Source organism: Heterodontus francisci, chromosome 8 (assembly GCF_036365525.1).
Source record: "Heterodontus francisci isolate sHetFra1 chromosome 8, sHetFra1.hap1, whole genome shotgun sequence".
Classification (NCBI taxonomy): domain Eukaryota; kingdom Metazoa; phylum Chordata; class Chondrichthyes; order Heterodontiformes; family Heterodontidae; genus Heterodontus; species Heterodontus francisci.
The window spans coordinates 8483474-8502891 of NC_090378.1; the positions used below are offsets into that span (position 1 = coordinate 8483474).

The 19418-nt window shown below is 49.1% G+C and overlaps 1 protein-coding gene across 3 annotated transcripts in view; it reads left to right on the top strand.

Moving 5' to 3' along the window:
• The window catches only part of LOC137372636 (atrial natriuretic peptide receptor 2-like), a 168811-nt gene that overhangs the window by 39796 nt on the left and 109597 nt on the right, over nt 1-19418 (top strand). For all 3 annotated transcript variants that reach the window (XM_068036599.1, XM_068036602.1, XM_068036600.1), the window contains exons 14-16: nt 659-707; nt 810-917; nt 1144-1263. In XM_068036599.1, the coding sequence (XP_067892700.1) occupies nt 659-707; nt 810-917; nt 1144-1263 (277 nt within the window). The remainder of the gene's footprint in view (nt 1-658; nt 708-809; nt 918-1143; nt 1264-19418) is intronic.

Below are 19418 nucleotides of genomic sequence, written 5' to 3' on the forward strand. Positions count from 1 at the left end.
CTGGCCCCGGTGACCCTGCCTCACCTATCTATGTTCCAGGGTTCCACCACTGGACCTGGGTCCAAGGCCTCTGCAGTACCGGCAGTGGCCATCGCCCCTGGTGGCAATGCCATTACTGCTGCGCTGCCAGTGCTCTGATTGGCCGTCCGCTCTTGGAGGTGTGTCCCTTTAAAGTCTTTAAAGAGATGGGATCCTGCCTCCTAAAACTTTGTTTCAAAAAGATCGGAGGATCGCTCCGTGGGGGTCACGAAAAGGCCTTTTTGCCTCAGCTCCAGCAGCCCCGCCTCCAGCACAAAATCCAATCCTCAGAATTTGCCAAGAATGGCCCAGGTGTTTTTTTTAATAATCTTTTTTCAATTAAGTATTGTGGAATACCCGTAGTAATAAGGTATATTTCAATTAAGTTCCTGAGAAATCTGTGGTCACCAATCAGGATAACTGGAAAATGTCAGTGATTTTTGATTGGCTCAAATCAGTAGGCACAGGTCGGGATAAGACTTTCCCATTGGTTGTCAAGACGATTTAGTCAACCATGTGGAAGAACTGGATCTCATTTTCCGAGAATGACATAAATTATAATCGTTTTCTTTCAAGTAAGGAGGATGAGGCATCACCTTTCTCATTGCTAAAAAAAATTGTAATGTTTTTCTATACCCAGCTATTCTATAATCCTGCTTGAAATTGCGACACGTTGTGACCCTGTCCCGGTAGGTATATTGCCTTCTTGATTTACAATTTGCATGATGCAGCTCACGTATTTCCATTCATCTGAATAAAACTGCAATTTACTATATTCACATGTGTTAAAGGGAGATATTGACCTTGACAAGGTTGAACCAACCTGGCGCCCCTATCTTCCTGAAATTAATACTGGAAAGTCCGACATCGATTGTCCAAATCAGGGAGAATATGTTGAGGTAAAGTACCGATGCTGTGAAACTAGATCATGCACACTGTATCATTAACTATGTAGCCTTAGAGGAACTTTAAATTAAATACTATTTCCCATGTATCAAAGCAGTTTAACTCATGGTTTTCCAGTAGCATAAGAGTGAGTAACCAGAGAACGCAGATTTAAGTTAATTGTCATTATTGTAATTTCAAATGACAGTTTGAATGCAACTTTCTTCCTTTTGTTTCAAGTTGGTAAAAAAGTGTTGGGCACAGAATGTTCCTTTGCGACCAACATTTGAACAAATTAAGAAGATGCTTGAGAAAATGAACCCCAACAAAGTAAGCCCAGTTGACATGATGATGAACTTGGTAAGCAGGTTTTTTTTGACCCACTTTACTGCCGTTGGTTATACGTTCTGTCAATTTATTTTCAACTGCTTTCTATGCTGTTTGAAGTTTGGGTTCATCAAGTCGAGGGACGTGAGTGCTGGACATGGAAGAATTTCTATTTCAGGCGTGAGGCAGTCGCAACTCATGGTGAGATGTAAAGTAAATCCAGCAGACAGACAGAAAGACTTGCATTTATATGGCACCTTTCATGACCTTGGATTGTCCCAAAGCACTTGACAACCAATGAAGTCTTTTGAAGTGCGGTCAGTGTTGTAATATTGAAAATCTGGCGGCTAATTTCCACATACAAAGCTCCCACAAACAGCAATATGATAATGACCAGATAATCTGTTTTTAGTGACATTTGTTAAGGGATAAATATTGGCCAGGATGCCAGGGAGAACTCCCATCCTCATCTTTCAATCGTACCGTGCTTCTACTTTGACTTGAGAGGCAGACGGGGCCTCAGATTAATGTTACATCCGACAGGTGGCACCTCCGACATTGCAGCACTCCTTCAGTCTGACATTGCAGCACTCCTTCAGTCCGACATTGCAGCACTCCTTCAGTCTGACATTGCAGCACTCCTTCAGTCCGACATTGCAGCACTCCTTCAGTCCGACATTGCAGCACTCCTTCAGTCTGACATTGCAGCACTCCTTCAGTCTGACATTGCAGCACTCCTTCAGTCTGACATTGCAGCACTCCTTCAGTCTGACATTGCAGCACTCCTTCAGTCCGACATTGCAGCACTCCTTCAGTCCGACATTGCAGCTCTCCTTCAGTCCGACATTGCAGCACCCCTTCAGTCTGACATTGCAGCACTCCTTCTGTTTGACATTGCAGCACTCCTTCAGTCTGACATTGCAGCACTCCTTCAGTCTGACATTGCAGCACACCTTCAGTCCGACATTGCAGCACTCCTTCAGTCCGACATTGCAGCACTCCTTCAGTTCGACATTACAGCACTCCTTCAGTCCGACATTGCAGCACTCCTTCAGTCCGACATTGCAGCACACCTTCAGTCTGACATTGCAGCACTCCTTCAGTCCGACATTGCAGCACTCCTTCAGTCCGACATTGCAGCTCTCCTTCAATCCGACATTGCAGCACTCCTTCAGTCTGACATTGCAGCACTCCTTCAGTCTGACATTGCAGCACTCCTTCAGTCTGACATTGCAGCACTCCTTCAGTCTGACATTGCAGCACTCCTTCAGTCCGACATTGCAGCACTCCTTCAGTACGACATTGCAGCTCTCCTTCAGTCCGACATTGCAGCACCCCTTCAGTCTGACATTGCAGCACTCCTTCTGTTTGACATTGCAGCACTCCTTCAGTCTGACATTGCAGCACTCCTTCAGTCTGACATTGCAGCACACCTTCAGTCCGACATTGCAGCACTCCTTCAGTCCGACATTGCAGCGCTCCTTCAGTTCGACATTACAGCACTCCTTCAGTCCGACATTGCAGCACTCCTTCAGTCCGACATTGCAGCACAACTTCAGTCTGACATTGCAGCACTCCTTCAGTCCGACATTGCAGCACTCCTTCAGTCCGACATTGCAGCTCTCCTTCAATCCGACATTGCAGCACCCCTTCAGTCTGACATTGCAGCACTCCTTCAGTCTGACATTGCAGCACTCCTTCAGTCCGACATTGCAGCACTCCTTCAGTCTGACATTGCAGCACTCCTTCAGTCTGACATTGCAGCACTCGTTCAGTCCGACATTGCAGCACCCCTTCAGTCTGACATTGCAGCACTCCTTCAGTCTGACATTGCAGCACTCCTTCAGTCTGACATTGCAGCCCTCCTTCAGTCTGACATTGCAGCACTCCTTCAGTCCGACATTGCAGCACCCCTTCAGTCTGACATTGCAGCACTCCTTCAGTCTGACATTGCAGCACTCCTTCAGTCTGACATTGCAGCCCTCCTTCAGTCCGACATTGCAGCACTCCTTCAGTCTGATATTGCAGCACTCCTTCAGTCTGACATTGCAGCACTCCTTCAGTCTGATATTGCAGCACTCCTTCAGTCTGACATTGCAGCACTCCTTCAGTCCAACATTGCAGCACTCCTTCAGTTTGACATTGCAGCACCCCTTCAGTCTGACATTGCAGCACTCCTTCAGTTTGACATTGCAGCACTCCTTCAGTCTGACATTGCAGCACTCCTTCAGTCTGACATTGCAGCACTCCTTCAGTCTGATATTGCAGCACTCCTTCAGTCCGACATTGCAGCACTCCTTCAGTCCGACATTGCAGCACTCCTTTAGTCCGACATTGCAGCACCCCTTCAGTCTGACATTGCAGCACCCCTTCAGTCTGACATTGCAGCACTCCTTCAGTATGACATTGCAGCACTCCTTCTGTCTGACATTGCAGCACTCCTTCAGTCCAACAGTGCAGCACTCCTTCAGTCTGACATTGCAGCACTCCTTCAGTCCGACATTGCAGCACTCCTTCAGTTTGACATTGCAGCACTCCTTCAGTTCGACATTACAGCACTCCTTCAGTTCGACATTACAGCACTCCTTCAGTCTGACATTGCAGCACTCCTTCAGTTTGACATTGCAGCACTCCTTCAGTCTGACATTGCAGCACTCCTTCAGTCTGACATTGCAGCACTCCTTCAGTTCGACATTGCAGCACTCCTTCAGTCTGACATTGCAGCACTCCTTCAGTTTGACATTGCAGCACTCCTTCAGTCTGACATTGCAGCACTCCTTCAGTTTGACATTGCAGCACTCCTTCAGTCTGACATTGCAGCACTCCTTCAGTCTGACATTGCAGCACTACTTCAGTCCGACATTGCAGCACTCCTTCAGTTTGACATTGCAGCACTCCTTCAGTCTGACATTGCAGCACTCCTTCAGTTCGACATTACAGCACTCCTTCAGTCTGACATTGCAGCACTCCTTCAGTCCGACATTGCAGCACTCCTTCAGTCTGACATTGCAGCACTCCTTCAGTCCGACATTGCAGCACTCCTTCAGTTTGACATTGCAGCACTCCTTCAGTCTGACATTGCAGCACTCCTTCAGTTTGACATTACAGCACTCCTTCAGTCTGACATTGCAGCACTCCTTCAGTTTGACATTGCAGCACTCCTTCAGTCTGACATTGCAGCACTCCTTCAGTCTGACATTGCAGCACTCCTTCAGTTCGACATTGCAGCACTCCTTCAGTCTGACATTGCAGCACTCCTTCAGTTTGACATTGCAGCACTCCTTCAGTCTGACATTGCAGCACTCCTTCAGTCTGACATTGCAGCACTCCTTCAGTTCGACATTGCAGCACTCCTTCAGTTCAACATTGCAGCACTCCTTCAGTCTGACATTGCAGCACTCCTTCAGTCTGACATTGCAGCACTCCTTCAGTTCGACATTGCAGCACTCCTTCAGTCTGACATTGCAGCACTCCTTCAGTTTGACATTGCAGCACTCCTTCAGTCTGACATTGCAGCACTCCTTCAGTCTGACATTGCAGCACTCCTTCAGTCTGACATTGCAGCACTCCTTCAGTCTGACATTGCAGCACTCCTTCAGTTCGACATTGCAGCACTCCTTCAGTCTGACATTGCAGCACTCCTTCAGTCTGACATTGCAGCACACCTTCAGTCCGACATTGCAGCACTCCTTCAGTCCGACATTGCAGCACTCCTTCAGTTCGACATTACAGCACTCCTTCAGTCTGACATTGCAGCACTCCTTCAGTCCGACATTGCAGCACACCTTCAGTCTGACATTGCAGCACTCCTTCAGTCCGACATTGCAGCACTCCTTCAGTCCGACATTGCAGCTCTCCTTCAGTCCGACATTGCAGCACCCCTTCAGTCTGACATTGCAGCACTCCTTCAGTCTGACATTGCAGCACTCCTTCAGTCCGACATTGCAGCACTCCTTCAGTCTGACATTGCAGCACTCCTTCAGTCTGACATTGCAGCACTCCTTCAGTCCGACATTGCAGCACCCCTTCAGTCTGACATTGCAGCACTCCTTCAGTCTGACATTGCAGCACTCCTTCAGTCTGACATTGCAGCCCTCCTTCAGTCTGACATTGCAGCACTCCTTCAGTCCGACATTGCAGCCCTCCTTCAGTCCGACATTGCAGCACCCCTTCAGTCTGACATTGCAGCACTCCTTCAGTCTGACATTGCAGCACTCCTTCAGTCTGACATTGCAGCACTCCTTCAGTCCGACATTGCAGCACTCCTTCAGTCTGATATTGCAGCACTCCTTCAGTCTGACATTGCAGCACTCCTTCAGTCTGATATTGCAGCACTCCTTCAGTCTGACATTGCAGCACTCCTTCAGTCCAACATTGCAGCACTCCTTCAGTTTGACATTGCAGCACCCCTTCAGTCTGACATTGCAGCACTCCTTCAGTTTGACATTGCAGCACTCCTTCAGTATGACATTGCAGCACTCCTTCAGTCTGACATTGCAGCACTCCTTCAGTCTGATATTGCAGCACTCCTTCAGTCCGACATTGCAGCACTCCTTCAGTCCGACATTGCAGCACTCCTTTAGTCCGACATTGCAGCACCCCTTCAGTCTGACATTGCAGCACCCCTTCAGTCTGACATTGCAGCACTCCTTCAGTCTGACATTGCAGCACTCCTTCTGTCTGACATTGCAGCACTCCTTCAGTCCAACATTGCAGCACTCCTTCAGTCTGACATTGCAGCACTCCTTCAGTCCGACATTGCAGCACTCCTTCAGTTTGACATTGCAGCACTCCTTCAGTTCGACATTACAGCACTCCTTCAGTTCGACATTACAGCACTCCTTCAGTCTGACATTGCAGCACTCCTTCAGTTTGACATTGCAGCACTCCTTCAGTCTGACATTGCAGCACTCCTTCAGTCTGACATTGCAGCACTCCTTCAGTTCGACATTGCAGCACTCCTTCAGTCTGACATTGCAGCACTCCTTCAGTTTGACATTGCAGCACTCCTTCAGTCTGACATTGCAGCACTCCTTCAGTTTGACATTGCAGCACTCCTTCAGTCTGACATTGCAGCACTCCTTCAGTCTGACATTGCAGCACTCCTTCAGTCCGACATTGCAGCACTCCTTCAGTTTGACATTGCAGCACTCCTTCAGTCTGACATTGCAGCACTCCTTCAGTTCGACATTACAGCACTCCTTCAGTCTGACATTGCAGCACTCCTTCAGTCCGACATTGCAGCACTCCTTCAGTCTGACATTGCAGCACTCCTTCAGTCCGACATTGCAGCACTCCTTCAGTTTGACATTGCAGCACTCCTTCAGTCTGACATTGCAGCACTCCTTCAGTTCGACATTACAGCACTCCTTCAGTCTGACATTGCAGCACTCCTTCAGTTTGACATTGCAGCACTCCTTCAGTCTGACATTGCAGCACTCCTTCAGTCTGACATTGCAGCACTCCTTCAGTTCGACATTGCAGCACTCCTTCAGTCTGACATTGCAGCACACCTTCAGTTTGACATTGCAGCACTCCTTCAGTCTGACATTGCAGCACTCCTTCAGTCTGACATTGCAGCACTCCTTCAGTTCGACATTGCAGCACTCCTTCAGTTCAACATTGCAGCACTCCTTCAGTCTGACATTGCAGCACTCCTTCAGTCTGACATTGCAGCACTCCTTCAGTTCGACATTGCAGCACTCCTTCAGTCTGACATTGCAGCACTCCTTCAGTCTGACATTGCAGCACTCCTTCAGTCTGACATTGCAGCACTCCTTCAGTCTGACATTGCAGCACTCCTTCAGTTCGACATTGCAGCACTCCTTCAGTCTGACATTGCAGCACTCCTTCAGTCTGACATTGCAGCACTCCTTCAGTCTGACATTGCAGCACTCCTTCAGTCCGACATTGCAGCACTCCTTCAGTCTGACATTGCAGCACTCCTTCAGTCCGACATTGCAGCACTCCTTCAGTCTGACATTGCAGCACTCCTTCAGTTCGACATTACAGCACTCCTTCAGTCTGACATTGCAGCACTCCTTCAGTCCGACATTGCAGCCCTCCTTCAGTCTGACATTACAGCACTCCTTCAGTCTGACATTGCAGCACTCCTTCAGTTCGACATTGCAGCACTCCTTCAGTCTGACATTGCAGCACTCCTTCAGTTTGACATTGCAGCACTCCTTCAGTCTGACATTGCAGCACTCCTTCAGTTTGACATTGCAGCACTCCTATAGTCTGACATTGCAGCACTCCTTCAGTCTGACATTGCAGCACTCCTTCAGTTTGACATTGCAGCACTCCTTCAGTCTGACATTGCAGCACTCCTTCAGTCCGACATTGCAGCACTCCTTCAGTCTGACATTGCAGCACTCCTTCAGTCCGACATTGCAGCACTCCTTCAGTCTGACATTGCAGCACTCCTTCAGTCTGACATTGCAGCACTCCTTCAGTTTGACATTGCAGCACTCCTTCAGTCTGACATTGCAGCACTCCTTCAGTCTGACATTGCAGCACTCCTTCAGTCTGATATTGCAGCACTCCTTCAGTCCGACATTGCAGCACTCCTTCAGTCCGACATTGCAGCACTCCTTTAGTCCGACATTGCAGCACCCCTTCAGTCTGACATTGCAGCACCCCTTCAGTCTGACATTGCAGCACTCCTTCAGTATGACATTGCAGCACTCCTTCTGTCTGACATTGCAGCACTCCTTCAGTCCAACAGTGCAGCACTCCTTCAGTCTGACATTGCAGCACTCCTTCAGTCCGACATTGCAGCACTCCTTCAGTTTGACATTGCAGCACTCCTTCAGTTCGACATTACAGCACTCCTTCAGTTCGACATTACAGCACTCCTTCAGTCTGACATTGCAGCACTCCTTCAGTTTGACATTGCAGCACTCCTTCAGTCTGACATTGCAGCACTCCTTCAGTCTGACATTGCAGCACTCCTTCAGTTCGACATTGCAGCACTCCTTCAGTCTGACATTGCAGCACTCCTTCAGTTTGACATTGCAGCACTCCTTCAGTCTGACATTGCAGCACTCCTTCAGTTTGACATTGCAGCACTCCTTCAGTCTGACATTGCAGCACTCCTTCAGTCTGACATTGCAGCACTACTTCAGTCCGACATTGCAGCACTCCTTCAGTTTGACATTGCAGCACTCCTTCAGTCTGACATTGCAGCACTCCTTCAGTTCGACATTACAGCACTCCTTCAGTCTGACATTGCAGCACTCCTTCAGTCCGACATTGCAGCACTCCTTCAGTCTGACATTGCAGCACTCCTTCAGTCCGACATTGCAGCACTCCTTCAGTTTGACATTGCAGCACTCCTTCAGTCTGACATTGCAGCACTCCTTCAGTTTGACATTACAGCACTCCTTCAGTCTGACATTGCAGCACTCCTTCAGTTTGACATTGCAGCACTCCTTCAGTCTGACATTGCAGCACTCCTTCAGTCTGACATTGCAGCACTCCTTCAGTTCGACATTGCAGCACTCCTTCAGTCTGACATTGCAGCACTCCTTCAGTTTGACATTGCAGCACTCCTTCAGTCTGACATTGCAGCACTCCTTCAGTCTGACATTGCAGCACTCCTTCAGTTCGACATTGCAGCACTCCTTCAGTTCAACATTGCAGCACTCCTTCAGTCTGACATTGCAGCACTCCTTCAGTCTGACATTGCAGCACTCCTTCAGTTCGACATTGCAGCACTCCTTCAGTCTGACATTGCAGCACTCCTTCAGTTTGACATTGCAGCACTCCTTCAGTCTGACATTGCAGCACTCCTTCAGTCTGACATTGCAGCACTCCTTCAGTCTGACATTGCAGCACTCCTTCAGTCTGACATTGCAGCACTCCTTCAGTTCGACATTGCAGCACTCCTTCAGTCTGACATTGCAGCACTCCTTCAGTCTGACATTGCAGCACACCTTCAGTCCGACATTGCAGCACTCCTTCAGTCCGACATTGCAGCACTCCTTCAGTTCGACATTACAGCACTCCTTCAGTCTGACATTGCAGCACTCCTTCAGTCCGACATTGCAGCACACCTTCAGTCTGACATTGCAGCACTCCTTCAGTCCGACATTGCAGCACTCCTTCAGTCCGACATTGCAGCTCTCCTTCAGTCCGACATTGCAGCACCCCTTCAGTCTGACATTGCAGCACTCCTTCAGTCTGACATTGCAGCACTCCTTCAGTCCGACATTGCAGCACTCCTTCAGTCTGACATTGCAGCACTCCTTCAGTCTGACATTGCAGCACTCCTTCAGTCCGACATTGCAGCACCCCTTCAGTCTGACATTGCAGCACTCCTTCAGTCTGACATTGCAGCACTCCTTCAGTCTGACATTGCAGCCCTCCTTCAGTCTGACATTGCAGCACTCCTTCAGTCCGACATTGCAGCCCTCCTTCAGTCCGACATTGCAGCACCCCTTCAGTCTGACATTGCAGCACTCCTTCAGTCTGACATTGCAGCACTCCTTCAGTCTGACATTGCAGCACTCCTTCAGTCCGACATTGCAGCACTCCTTCAGTCTGATATTGCAGCACTCCTTCAGTCTGACATTGCAGCACTCCTTCAGTCTGATATTGCAGCACTCCTTCAGTCTGACATTGCAGCACTCCTTCAGTCCAACATTGCAGCACTCCTTCAGTTTGACATTGCAGCACCCCTTCAGTCTGACATTGCAGCACTCCTTCAGTTTGACATTGCAGCACTCCTTCAGTATGACATTGCAGCACTCCTTCAGTCTGACATTGCAGCACTCCTTCAGTCTGATATTGCAGCACTCCTTCAGTCCGACATTGCAGCACTCCTTCAGTCCGACATTGCAGCACTCCTTTAGTCCGACATTGCAGCACCCCTTCAGTCTGACATTGCAGCACCCCTTCAGTCTGACATTGCAGCACTCCTTCAGTCTGACATTGCAGCACTCCTTCTGTCTGACATTGCAGCACTCCTTCAGTCCAACATTGCAGCACTCCTTCAGTCTGACATTGCAGCACTCCTTCAGTCCGACATTGCAGCACTCCTTCAGTTTGACATTGCAGCACTCCTTCAGTTCGACATTACAGCACTCCTTCAGTTCGACATTACAGCACTCCTTCAGTCTGACATTGCAGCACTCCTTCAGTTTGACATTGCAGCACTCCTTCAGTCTGACATTGCAGCACTCCTTCAGTCTGACATTGCAGCACTCCTTCAGTTCGACATTGCAGCACTCCTTCAGTCTGACATTGCAGCACTCCTTCAGTTTGACATTGCAGCACTCCTTCAGTCTGACATTGCAGCACTCCTTCAGTTTGACATTGCAGCACTCCTTCAGTCTGACATTGCAGCACTCCTTCAGTCTGACATTGCAGCACTCCTTCAGTCCGACATTGCAGCACTCCTTCAGTTTGACATTGCAGCACTCCTTCAGTCTGACATTGCAGCACTCCTTCAGTTCGACATTACAGCACTCCTTCAGTCTGACATTGCAGCACTCCTTCAGTCCGACATTGCAGCACTCCTTCAGTCTGACATTGCAGCACTCCTTCAGTCCGACATTGCAGCACTCCTTCAGTTTGACATTGCAGCACTCCTTCAGTCTGACATTGCAGCACTCCTTCAGTTCGACATTACAGCACTCCTTCAGTCTGACATTGCAGCACTCCTTCAGTTTGACATTGCAGCAATCCTTCAGTCTGACATTGCAGCACTCCTTCAGTCTGACATTGCAGCACTCCTTCAGTTCGACATTGCAGCACTCCTTCAGTCTGACATTGCAGCACACCTTCAGTTTGACATTGCAGCACTCCTTCAGTCTGACATTGCAGCACTCCTTCAGTCTGACATTGCAGCACTCCTTCAGTTCGACATTGCAGCACTCCTTCAGTTCAACATTGCAGCACTCCTTCAGTCTGACATTGCAGCACTCCTTCAGTCTGACATTGCAGCACTCCTTCAGTTCGACATTGCAGCACTCCTTCAGTCTGACATTGCAGCACTCCTTCAGTCTGACATTGCAGCACTCCTTCAGTCTGACATTGCAGCACTCCTTCAGTCTGACATTGCAGCACTCCTTCAGTTCGACATTGCAGCACTCCTTCAGTCTGACATTGCAGCACTCCTTCAGTCTGACATTGCAGCACTCCTTCAGTCTGACATTGCAGCACTCCTTCAGTCCGACATTGCAGCACTCCTTCAGTCTGACATTGCAGCACTCCTTCAGTCCGACATTGCAGCACTCCTTCAGTCTGACATTGCAGCACTCCTTCAGTTCGACATTACAGCACTCCTTCAGTCTGACATTGCAGCACTCCTTCAGTCCGACATTGCAGCCCTCCTTCAGTCTGACATTACAGCACTCCTTCAGTCTGACATTGCAGCACTCCTTCAGTTCGACATTGCAGCACTCCTTCAGTCTGACATTGCAGCACTCCTTCAGTTTGACATTGCAGCACTCCTTCAGTCTGACATTGCAGCACTCCTTCAGTTTGACATTGCAGCACTCCTATAGTCTGACATTGCAGCACTCCTTCAGTCTGACATTGCAGCACTCCTTCAGTTTGACATTGCAGCACTCCTTCAGTCTGACATTGCAGCACTCCTTCAGTCCGACATTGCAGCACTCCTTCAGTCTGACATTGCAGCACTCCTTCAGTCCGACATTGCAGCACTCCTTCAGTCTGACATTGCAGCACTCCTTCAGTCTGACATTGCAGCACTCCTTCAGTCCGACATTGCAGCACTCCTTCAGTCTGACATTGCAGCACTCCTTCAGTCCGACATTGCAGCACTCCTTCAGTCTGACATTGCAGCACTCCTTCAGTCTGACATTGCAGCACTCCTTCAGTCCGACATTGCAGCACTCCTTCAGTTTGACATTGCAGCACTCATTCAGTCTGACATTGCAGCACTCCTTCAGTCTGACATTGCAGCACTCCTTCAGTTTGACATTGCAGCACTCCTTCAGTCTGACATTGCAGCACTCCTTCAGTCCGACATTGCAGCACTCCTTCAGTCCGACATTGCAGCACTCCTTCAGTCCGACATTGCAGCACTCATTCAGTCTGACATTGCAGCACTCCTTCAGTCTGACATTGCAGCACTCCTTCAGTTTGACATTGCAGCACACCTTCAGTCCGACATTGCAGCACTCCTTCAGTCTGACATTGCAGCACTCCTTCAGTTTGACATTGCAGCACTCCTTCAGTTTGACATTGCAGCACTCCTTAAGTCTGACATTGCAGCACTCCTTCAGTCTGACATTGCAGCACTCCTTCAGTTTGACATTGCAGCACTCCTTAAGTCCGACATTGCAGCACTCCTTCAGTCTGACATTGCAGCACTCCTTCAGTCCGACATTGCAGCACTCCTTCAGTCTGACATTGCAGCACTCCTTCAGTCCGACATTGCAGCACTCCTTCAGTCTGACATTGCAGCACTCCTTCAGTCTGACATTGCAGCACTCCTTCAGTCCGACATTGCAGCACTCCTTCAGTCTGACATTGCAGCACTCCTTCAGTCCGACATTGCAGCACTCCTTCAGTCTGACATTGCAGCACTCCTTCAGTCTGACATTGCAGCACTCCTTCAGTCCGACATTGCAGCACTCCTTCAGTTTGACATTGCAGCACTCATTCAGTCTGACATTGCAGCACTCCTTCAGTCTGACATTGCAGCACTCCTTCAGTTTGACATTGCAGCACTCCTTCAGTCTGACATTGCAGCACTCCTTCAGTCCGACATTGCAGCACTCCTTCAGTGCGACATTGCAGCACTCCTTCAGTCCGACATTGCAGCACTCATTCAGTCTGACATTGCAGCACTCCTTCAGTCTGACATTGCAGCACTCCTTCAGTTTGACATTGCAGCACACCTTCAGTCCGACATTGCAGCACTCCTTCAGTCTGACATTGCAGCACTCCTTCAGTTTGACATTGCAGCACTCCTTCAGTTTGACATTGCAGCACTCCTTAAGTCTGACATTGCAGCACTCCTTCAGTCTGACATTGCAGCACTCCTTCAGTTTGACTTTGCAGCACTCCTTAAGTCTGACATTGCAGCACTCCTTCAGTCTGACATTGCAGCACTCCTTCAGTCTGACATTGCAGCACTCCTTCAGTTTGACATTTCAGCACTCCTTCAGTCCGACATTGCAGCACTCCTTCAGTCCGACATTGCAGCACTCTTTCAGTCCGACATTGCAGCACTCCTTCAGTCTGACATTGCAGCACTCCTTCAGTTTGACATTGCAGCAGTCCTTCAGTCCGACATTGCAGCACTCCTTCAGTTTGACATTGCAGCACTCCTTCAGTCTGACATTGCAGCACTCCTTCAGTTTGACATTGCAGCACACCTTCAGTCCGACATTGCAGCACTCCTTCAGTCTGACATTGCAGCACTCCTTCAGTCTGACATTGCAGCACTCCTTCAGTTTGACATTGCAGCACACCTTCAGTCCGACATTGCAGCACTCCTTCAGTCTGACATTGCAGCACTCCTTCAGTTTGACATTGCAGCACTCCTTCAGTTTGACATTGCAGCACTCCTTAAGTCTGACATTGCAGCACTCCTTCAGTCTGACATTGCAGCACTCCTTCAGTTTGACTTTGCAGCACTCCTTAAGTCTGACATTGCAGCACTCCTTCAGTCTGACATTGCAGCACTCCTTCAGTCTGACATTGCAGCACTCCTTCAGTTTGACATTGCAGCACTCCTTCAGTCCGACATTGCAGCACTCCTTCAGTCCGACATTGCAGCACTCTTTCAGTCCGACATTGCAGCACTCCTTCAGTCTGACATTGCAGCACTCCTTCAGTTTGACATTGCAGCAGTCCTTCAGTCCGACATTGCAGCACTCCTTCAGTTTGACATTGCAGCACTCCTTCAGTCTGACATTGCAGCACTCCTTCAGTCCGACATTGCAGCACTCCTTCAGTCTGACATTGCAGCACTCCTTCAGTCCGACATTGCAGCACTCCTTCAGTCTGACATTGCAGCACTCCTTCAGTCTGACATTGCAGCACTCCTTCAGTCCGACATTGCAGCACTCGTTCAGTTTGACATTGCAGCACTCATTCAGTCTGACATTGCAGCACTCCTTCAGTCTGACATTGCAGCACTCCTTCAGTTTGACATTGCAGCACTCCTTCAGTCTGACATTGCAGCACTCCTTCAGTCCGACATTGCAGCACTCCTTCAGTCCGACATTGCAGCACTCCTTCAGTCCGACATTGCAGCACTCATTCAGTCTGACATTGCAGCACTCCTTCAGTCTGACATTGCAGCACTCCTTCAGTTTGACATTGCAGCACACCATCAGTCCGACATTGCAGCACTCCTTCAGTCTGACATTGCAGCACTCCTTCAGTTTGACATTGCAGCACTCCTTCAGTTTGACATTGCAGCACTCCTTAAGTCTGACATTGCAGCACTCCTTCAGTCTGACATTGCAGCACTCCTTCAGTTTGACTTTGCAGCACTCCTTAAGTCTGACATTGCAGCACTCCTTCAGTTTGACATTGCAGCACTCCTTCAGTCTGACATTGCAGCACTCCTTCAGTCTGACATTGCAGCACTCCTTCAGTTTGACATTGCAGCACTCCTTCAGTCCGACATTGCAGCACTCCTTCAGTCCGACATTGCAGCACTCTTTCAGTCCGACATTGCAGCACTCCTTCAGTCTGACATTGCAGCACTCCTTCAGTTTGACATTGCAGCAGTCCTTCAGTCCGACATTGCAGCACTCCTTCAGTTTGACATTGCAGCACTCCTTCAGTCTGACATTGCAGCACTCCTTCAGTTTGACATTGCAGCACTCCTTCAGTCTGACATTGCAGCACTCCTTCAGTTTGACATTGCAGCACTCCTTCAGTCTGACATTGCAGCACTCCTTCAGTTTGACATTGCAGCACTCCTTCAGTCTGACATTGCAGCACTCCTTCAGTTTGACATTGCAGCACTCCTTCAGTCCGACATTGCAGCACTCCTTCAGTTTGACATTGCAGCACTCCTTCAGTCTGACATTGCAGCACTCCTTCAGTTTGACATTGCAGCACTCCTTAAGTCTGACATTGCAGCACTCCTTCAGTTTGACATTGCAGCACTCCTTCAGTCTGACATTGCAGCACTCCTTCAGTTTGACATTGCAGCACTCCTTCAGTCCGACATTGCAGCACTCCTTCAGTTTGACATTGCAGCACTCCTTCAGTTTGACATTGCAGCACTCCTTCAGTCTGACATTGCAGCACTCCTTCAGTCTGACATTGCAGCACTCCTTCAGTCTGACATTGCAGCACTCCTTCAGTTTGACATTGCAGCACTCCTTCAGTTTAACATTGCAGCACTCCTTCAGTCTGACATTGCAGCACTCCTTCAGTCTGACATTGCAGCACTCCTTCAGTCCGACATTGCAGCACTCCTTCAGTCCGACATTGCAGCACTCCTTCAGTCTGACATTGCAGCACTCCTTCAGTCTGACATTGCAGCACTCCTTCAGTCTCACATTGCAGCACTCCTTCAGTTTGACATTGCAGCACTCCTTCAGTCTGACATTGCAGCACTCCTTCAGTTTGACATTGCAGCACTCCTTCAGTCCGACATTGCAGCACTCCTTCAGTTTGACATTGCAGCACTCCTTCAGTCTGACATTGCAGCACTCCTTCAGTTTGACATTGCAGCACTCCTTAAGTCTGACATTGCAGCACTCCTTCAGTTTGACATTGCAGCACTCCTTCAGTCTGACATTGCAGCACTCCTTCAGTTTGACATTGCAGCACTCCTTCAGTCCGACATTGCAGCACTCCTTCAGTTTGACACTGCAGCACTCCTTCAGTCTGACATTGCAGCACTCCTTCAGTTTGACATTGCAGCACTCCTTCAGTCTGACATTGCAGCACTCCTTCAGTCTGACATTGCAGCACTCCTTCAGTCTGACATTGCAGCACTCCTTCAGTTTGACATTGCAGCACTCCTTCAGTTTAACATTGCAGCACTCCTTCAGTCTGACATTGCAGCACTCCTTCAGTCTGACATTGCAGCACTCCTTCAGTCCGACATTGCAGCACTCCTTCAGTCCGACATTGCAGCACTCCTTCAGTCTGACATTGCAGCACTCCTTCAGTCTGACATTGCAGCACTCCTTCAGTCTCACATTGCAGCACTCCTTCAGTGTGACATTGCAGCACTCCTTCAGTCTGACATTGCAGCACTCCTTCAGTCTGACATTGCAGCACTCCTTCAGTCTGACATTGCAGCACTCCTTCAGTCTGACATTGCAGCACCCTTTCAGTCTGACATTGCAGCACTCCTTCAGTCTGACATTGCAGCACTCCTTCAGTTTGACATTGCAGCACTCCTTCAGTCTGACATTGCAGCACTCCTTCAGTTTGACATTGCAGCACTCCTTCAGTCTGACATTGCAGCACTCCTTCAGTTTGACATTGCAGCACTCCTATAGTCTGACATTGCAGCACTCCTTCAGTCTGACATTGCAGCACTCCTTCAGTTTGACATTGCAGCACTCCTTCAGTCTGACATTGCAGCACTCCTTCAGTCCGACATTGCAGCACTCCTTCAGTCTGACATTGCAGCACTCCTTCAGTCCGACATTGCAGCACTCCTTCAGTCTGACATTGCAGCACTCCTTCAGTCTGACATTGCAGCACTCCTTCAGTCCGACATTGCAGCACTCCTTCAGTCTGACATTGCAGCACTCCTTCAGTCCGACATTGCAGCACTCCTTCAGTCTGACATTGCAGCACTCCTTCAGTCTGACATTGCAGCACTCCTTCAGTTTGACATTGCAGCACTCCTTCAGTCTGACATTGCAGCACTCCTTCAGTTTGACATTGCAGCACTCCTTCAGTCTGACATTGCAGCACTCCTTCAGTTTGACATTGCAGCACTCCTTCAGTCTGACATTGCAGCACTCCTTCAGTTTGACATTGCAGCACTCCTTCAGTCCGACATTGCAGCACTCCTTCAGTTTGACATTGCAGCACTCCTTCAGTCTGACATTGCAGCACTCCTTCAGTCTGACATTGCAGCACTCCTTCAGTTTGACATTGCAGCACTCCTTCAGTCCGACATTGCAGCACTCCTTCAGTCCGACATTGCAGCACTCATTCAGTCTGACATTGCAGCACTCCTTCAGTTTGACATTGCAGCACTCCTTCAGTTTGACATTGCAGCACTCCTTAAGTCTGACATTGCAGCACTCCTTCAGTCTGACATTGCAGCACTCCTTCAGTTTGACTTTGCAGCAATCCTTAAGTCTGACATTGCAGCACTCCTTCAGTTTGACATTGCAGCACTCCTTCAGTCTGACATTGCAGCACTCCTTCAGTCCGACATTGCAGCACTCCTTCAGTTTGACATTGCAGCACTCCTTCAGTTCGACATTACAGCACTCCTTCAGTTCGACATTACAGCACTCCTTCAGTCTGACATTGCAGCACTCCTTCAGTTTGACATTGCAGCACTCCTTCAGTCTGACATTGCAGCACTCCTTCAGTCTGACATTGCAGCACTCCTTCAGTTCGACATTGCAGCACTCCTTCAGTCTGACATTGCAGCACTCCTTCAGTTTGACATTGCAGCACTCCTTCAGTCTGACATTGCAGCACTCCTTCAGTTTGACATTGCAGCACTCCTTCAGTCTGACATTGCAGCACTCCTTCAGTCTGACATTGCAGCACTCCTTCAGTCCGACATTGCAGCACTCCTTCAGTTTGACATTGCAGCACTCCTTCAGTCTGACATTGCAGCACTCCTTCAGTTCGACATTACAGCACTCCTTCAGTCTGAAATTGCAGCACTCCTTCAGTCCGACATTGCAGCACTCCTTCAGTCTGACATTGCAGCACTCCTTCAGTCCGACATTGCAGCACTCCTTCAGTTTGACATTGCAGCACTCCTTCAGTCTGACATTGCAGCACTCCTTCAGTTTGACATTGCAGCACTCCTTCAGTCTGACATTGCAGCACTCCTTCAGTTTGACATTGCAGCACTCCTTCAGTCTGACATTGCAGCACTCCTTCAGTCTGACATTGCAGCACTCCTTCAGTTCGACATTGCAGCACTCCTTCAGTCTGACATTGCAGCACACCTTCAGTTTGACATTGCAGCACTCCTTCAGTCTGACATTGCAGCACTCCTTCAGTCTGACATTGCAGCACTCCTTCAGTTCGACATTGCAGCACTCCTTCAGTTCAACATTGCAGCACTCCTTCAGTCTGACATTGCAGCACTCCTTCAGTCTGACATTGCAGCACTCCTTCAGTTCGACATTGCAGCACTCCTTCAGTCTGACATTGCAGCACTCCTTCAGTTTGACATTGCAGCACTCCTTCAGTCTGACATTGCAGCACTCCTTCAGTCTGACATTGCAGCACTCCTTCAGTCTGACATTGCAGCACTCCTTCAGTTCGACATTGCAGCACTCCTTCAGTCTGACATTGCAGCACTCCTTCAGTCTGACATTGCAGCACTCCTTCAGTCTGACATTGCAGCACTCCTTCAGTCCGACATTGCAGCACTCCTTCAGTCTGACATTGCAGCACTCCTTCAGTCCGACATTGCAGCACTCCTTCAGTCTGACATTGCAGCACTCCTTCAGTTCGACATTACAGCACTCCTTCAGTCTGACATTGCAGCATTCCTTCAGTCCAACATTGCAGCCCTCCTTCAGTCTGACATTACAGCACTCCTTCAGTCTGACATTGCAGCACTCCTTCAGTTCGACATTGCAGCACTCCTTCAGTCTGACATTGCAGCACTCCTTCAGTTTGACATTGCAGCACTCCTTCAGTCTGACATTGCAGCACTCCTTCAGTTTGACATTGCAGCACTCCTATAGTCTGACATTGCAGCACTCCTTCAGTCTGACATTGCAGCACTCCTTCAGTTTGACATTGCAGCACTCCTTCAGTCTGACATTGCAGCACTCCTTCAGTCCGACATTGCAGCACTCCTTCAGTCTGACATTGCAGCACTCCTTCAGTCCGACATTGCAGCACTCCTTCAGTCTGACATTGCAGCACTCCTTCAGTCTGACATTGCAGCACTCCTTCAGTCCGACATTGCAGCACTCCTTCAGTGTGACATTGCAGCACTCCTTCAGTCCGACATTGCAGCACTCCTTCAGTCTGACATTGCAGCACTCCTTCAGTCTGACATTGCAGCACTCCTT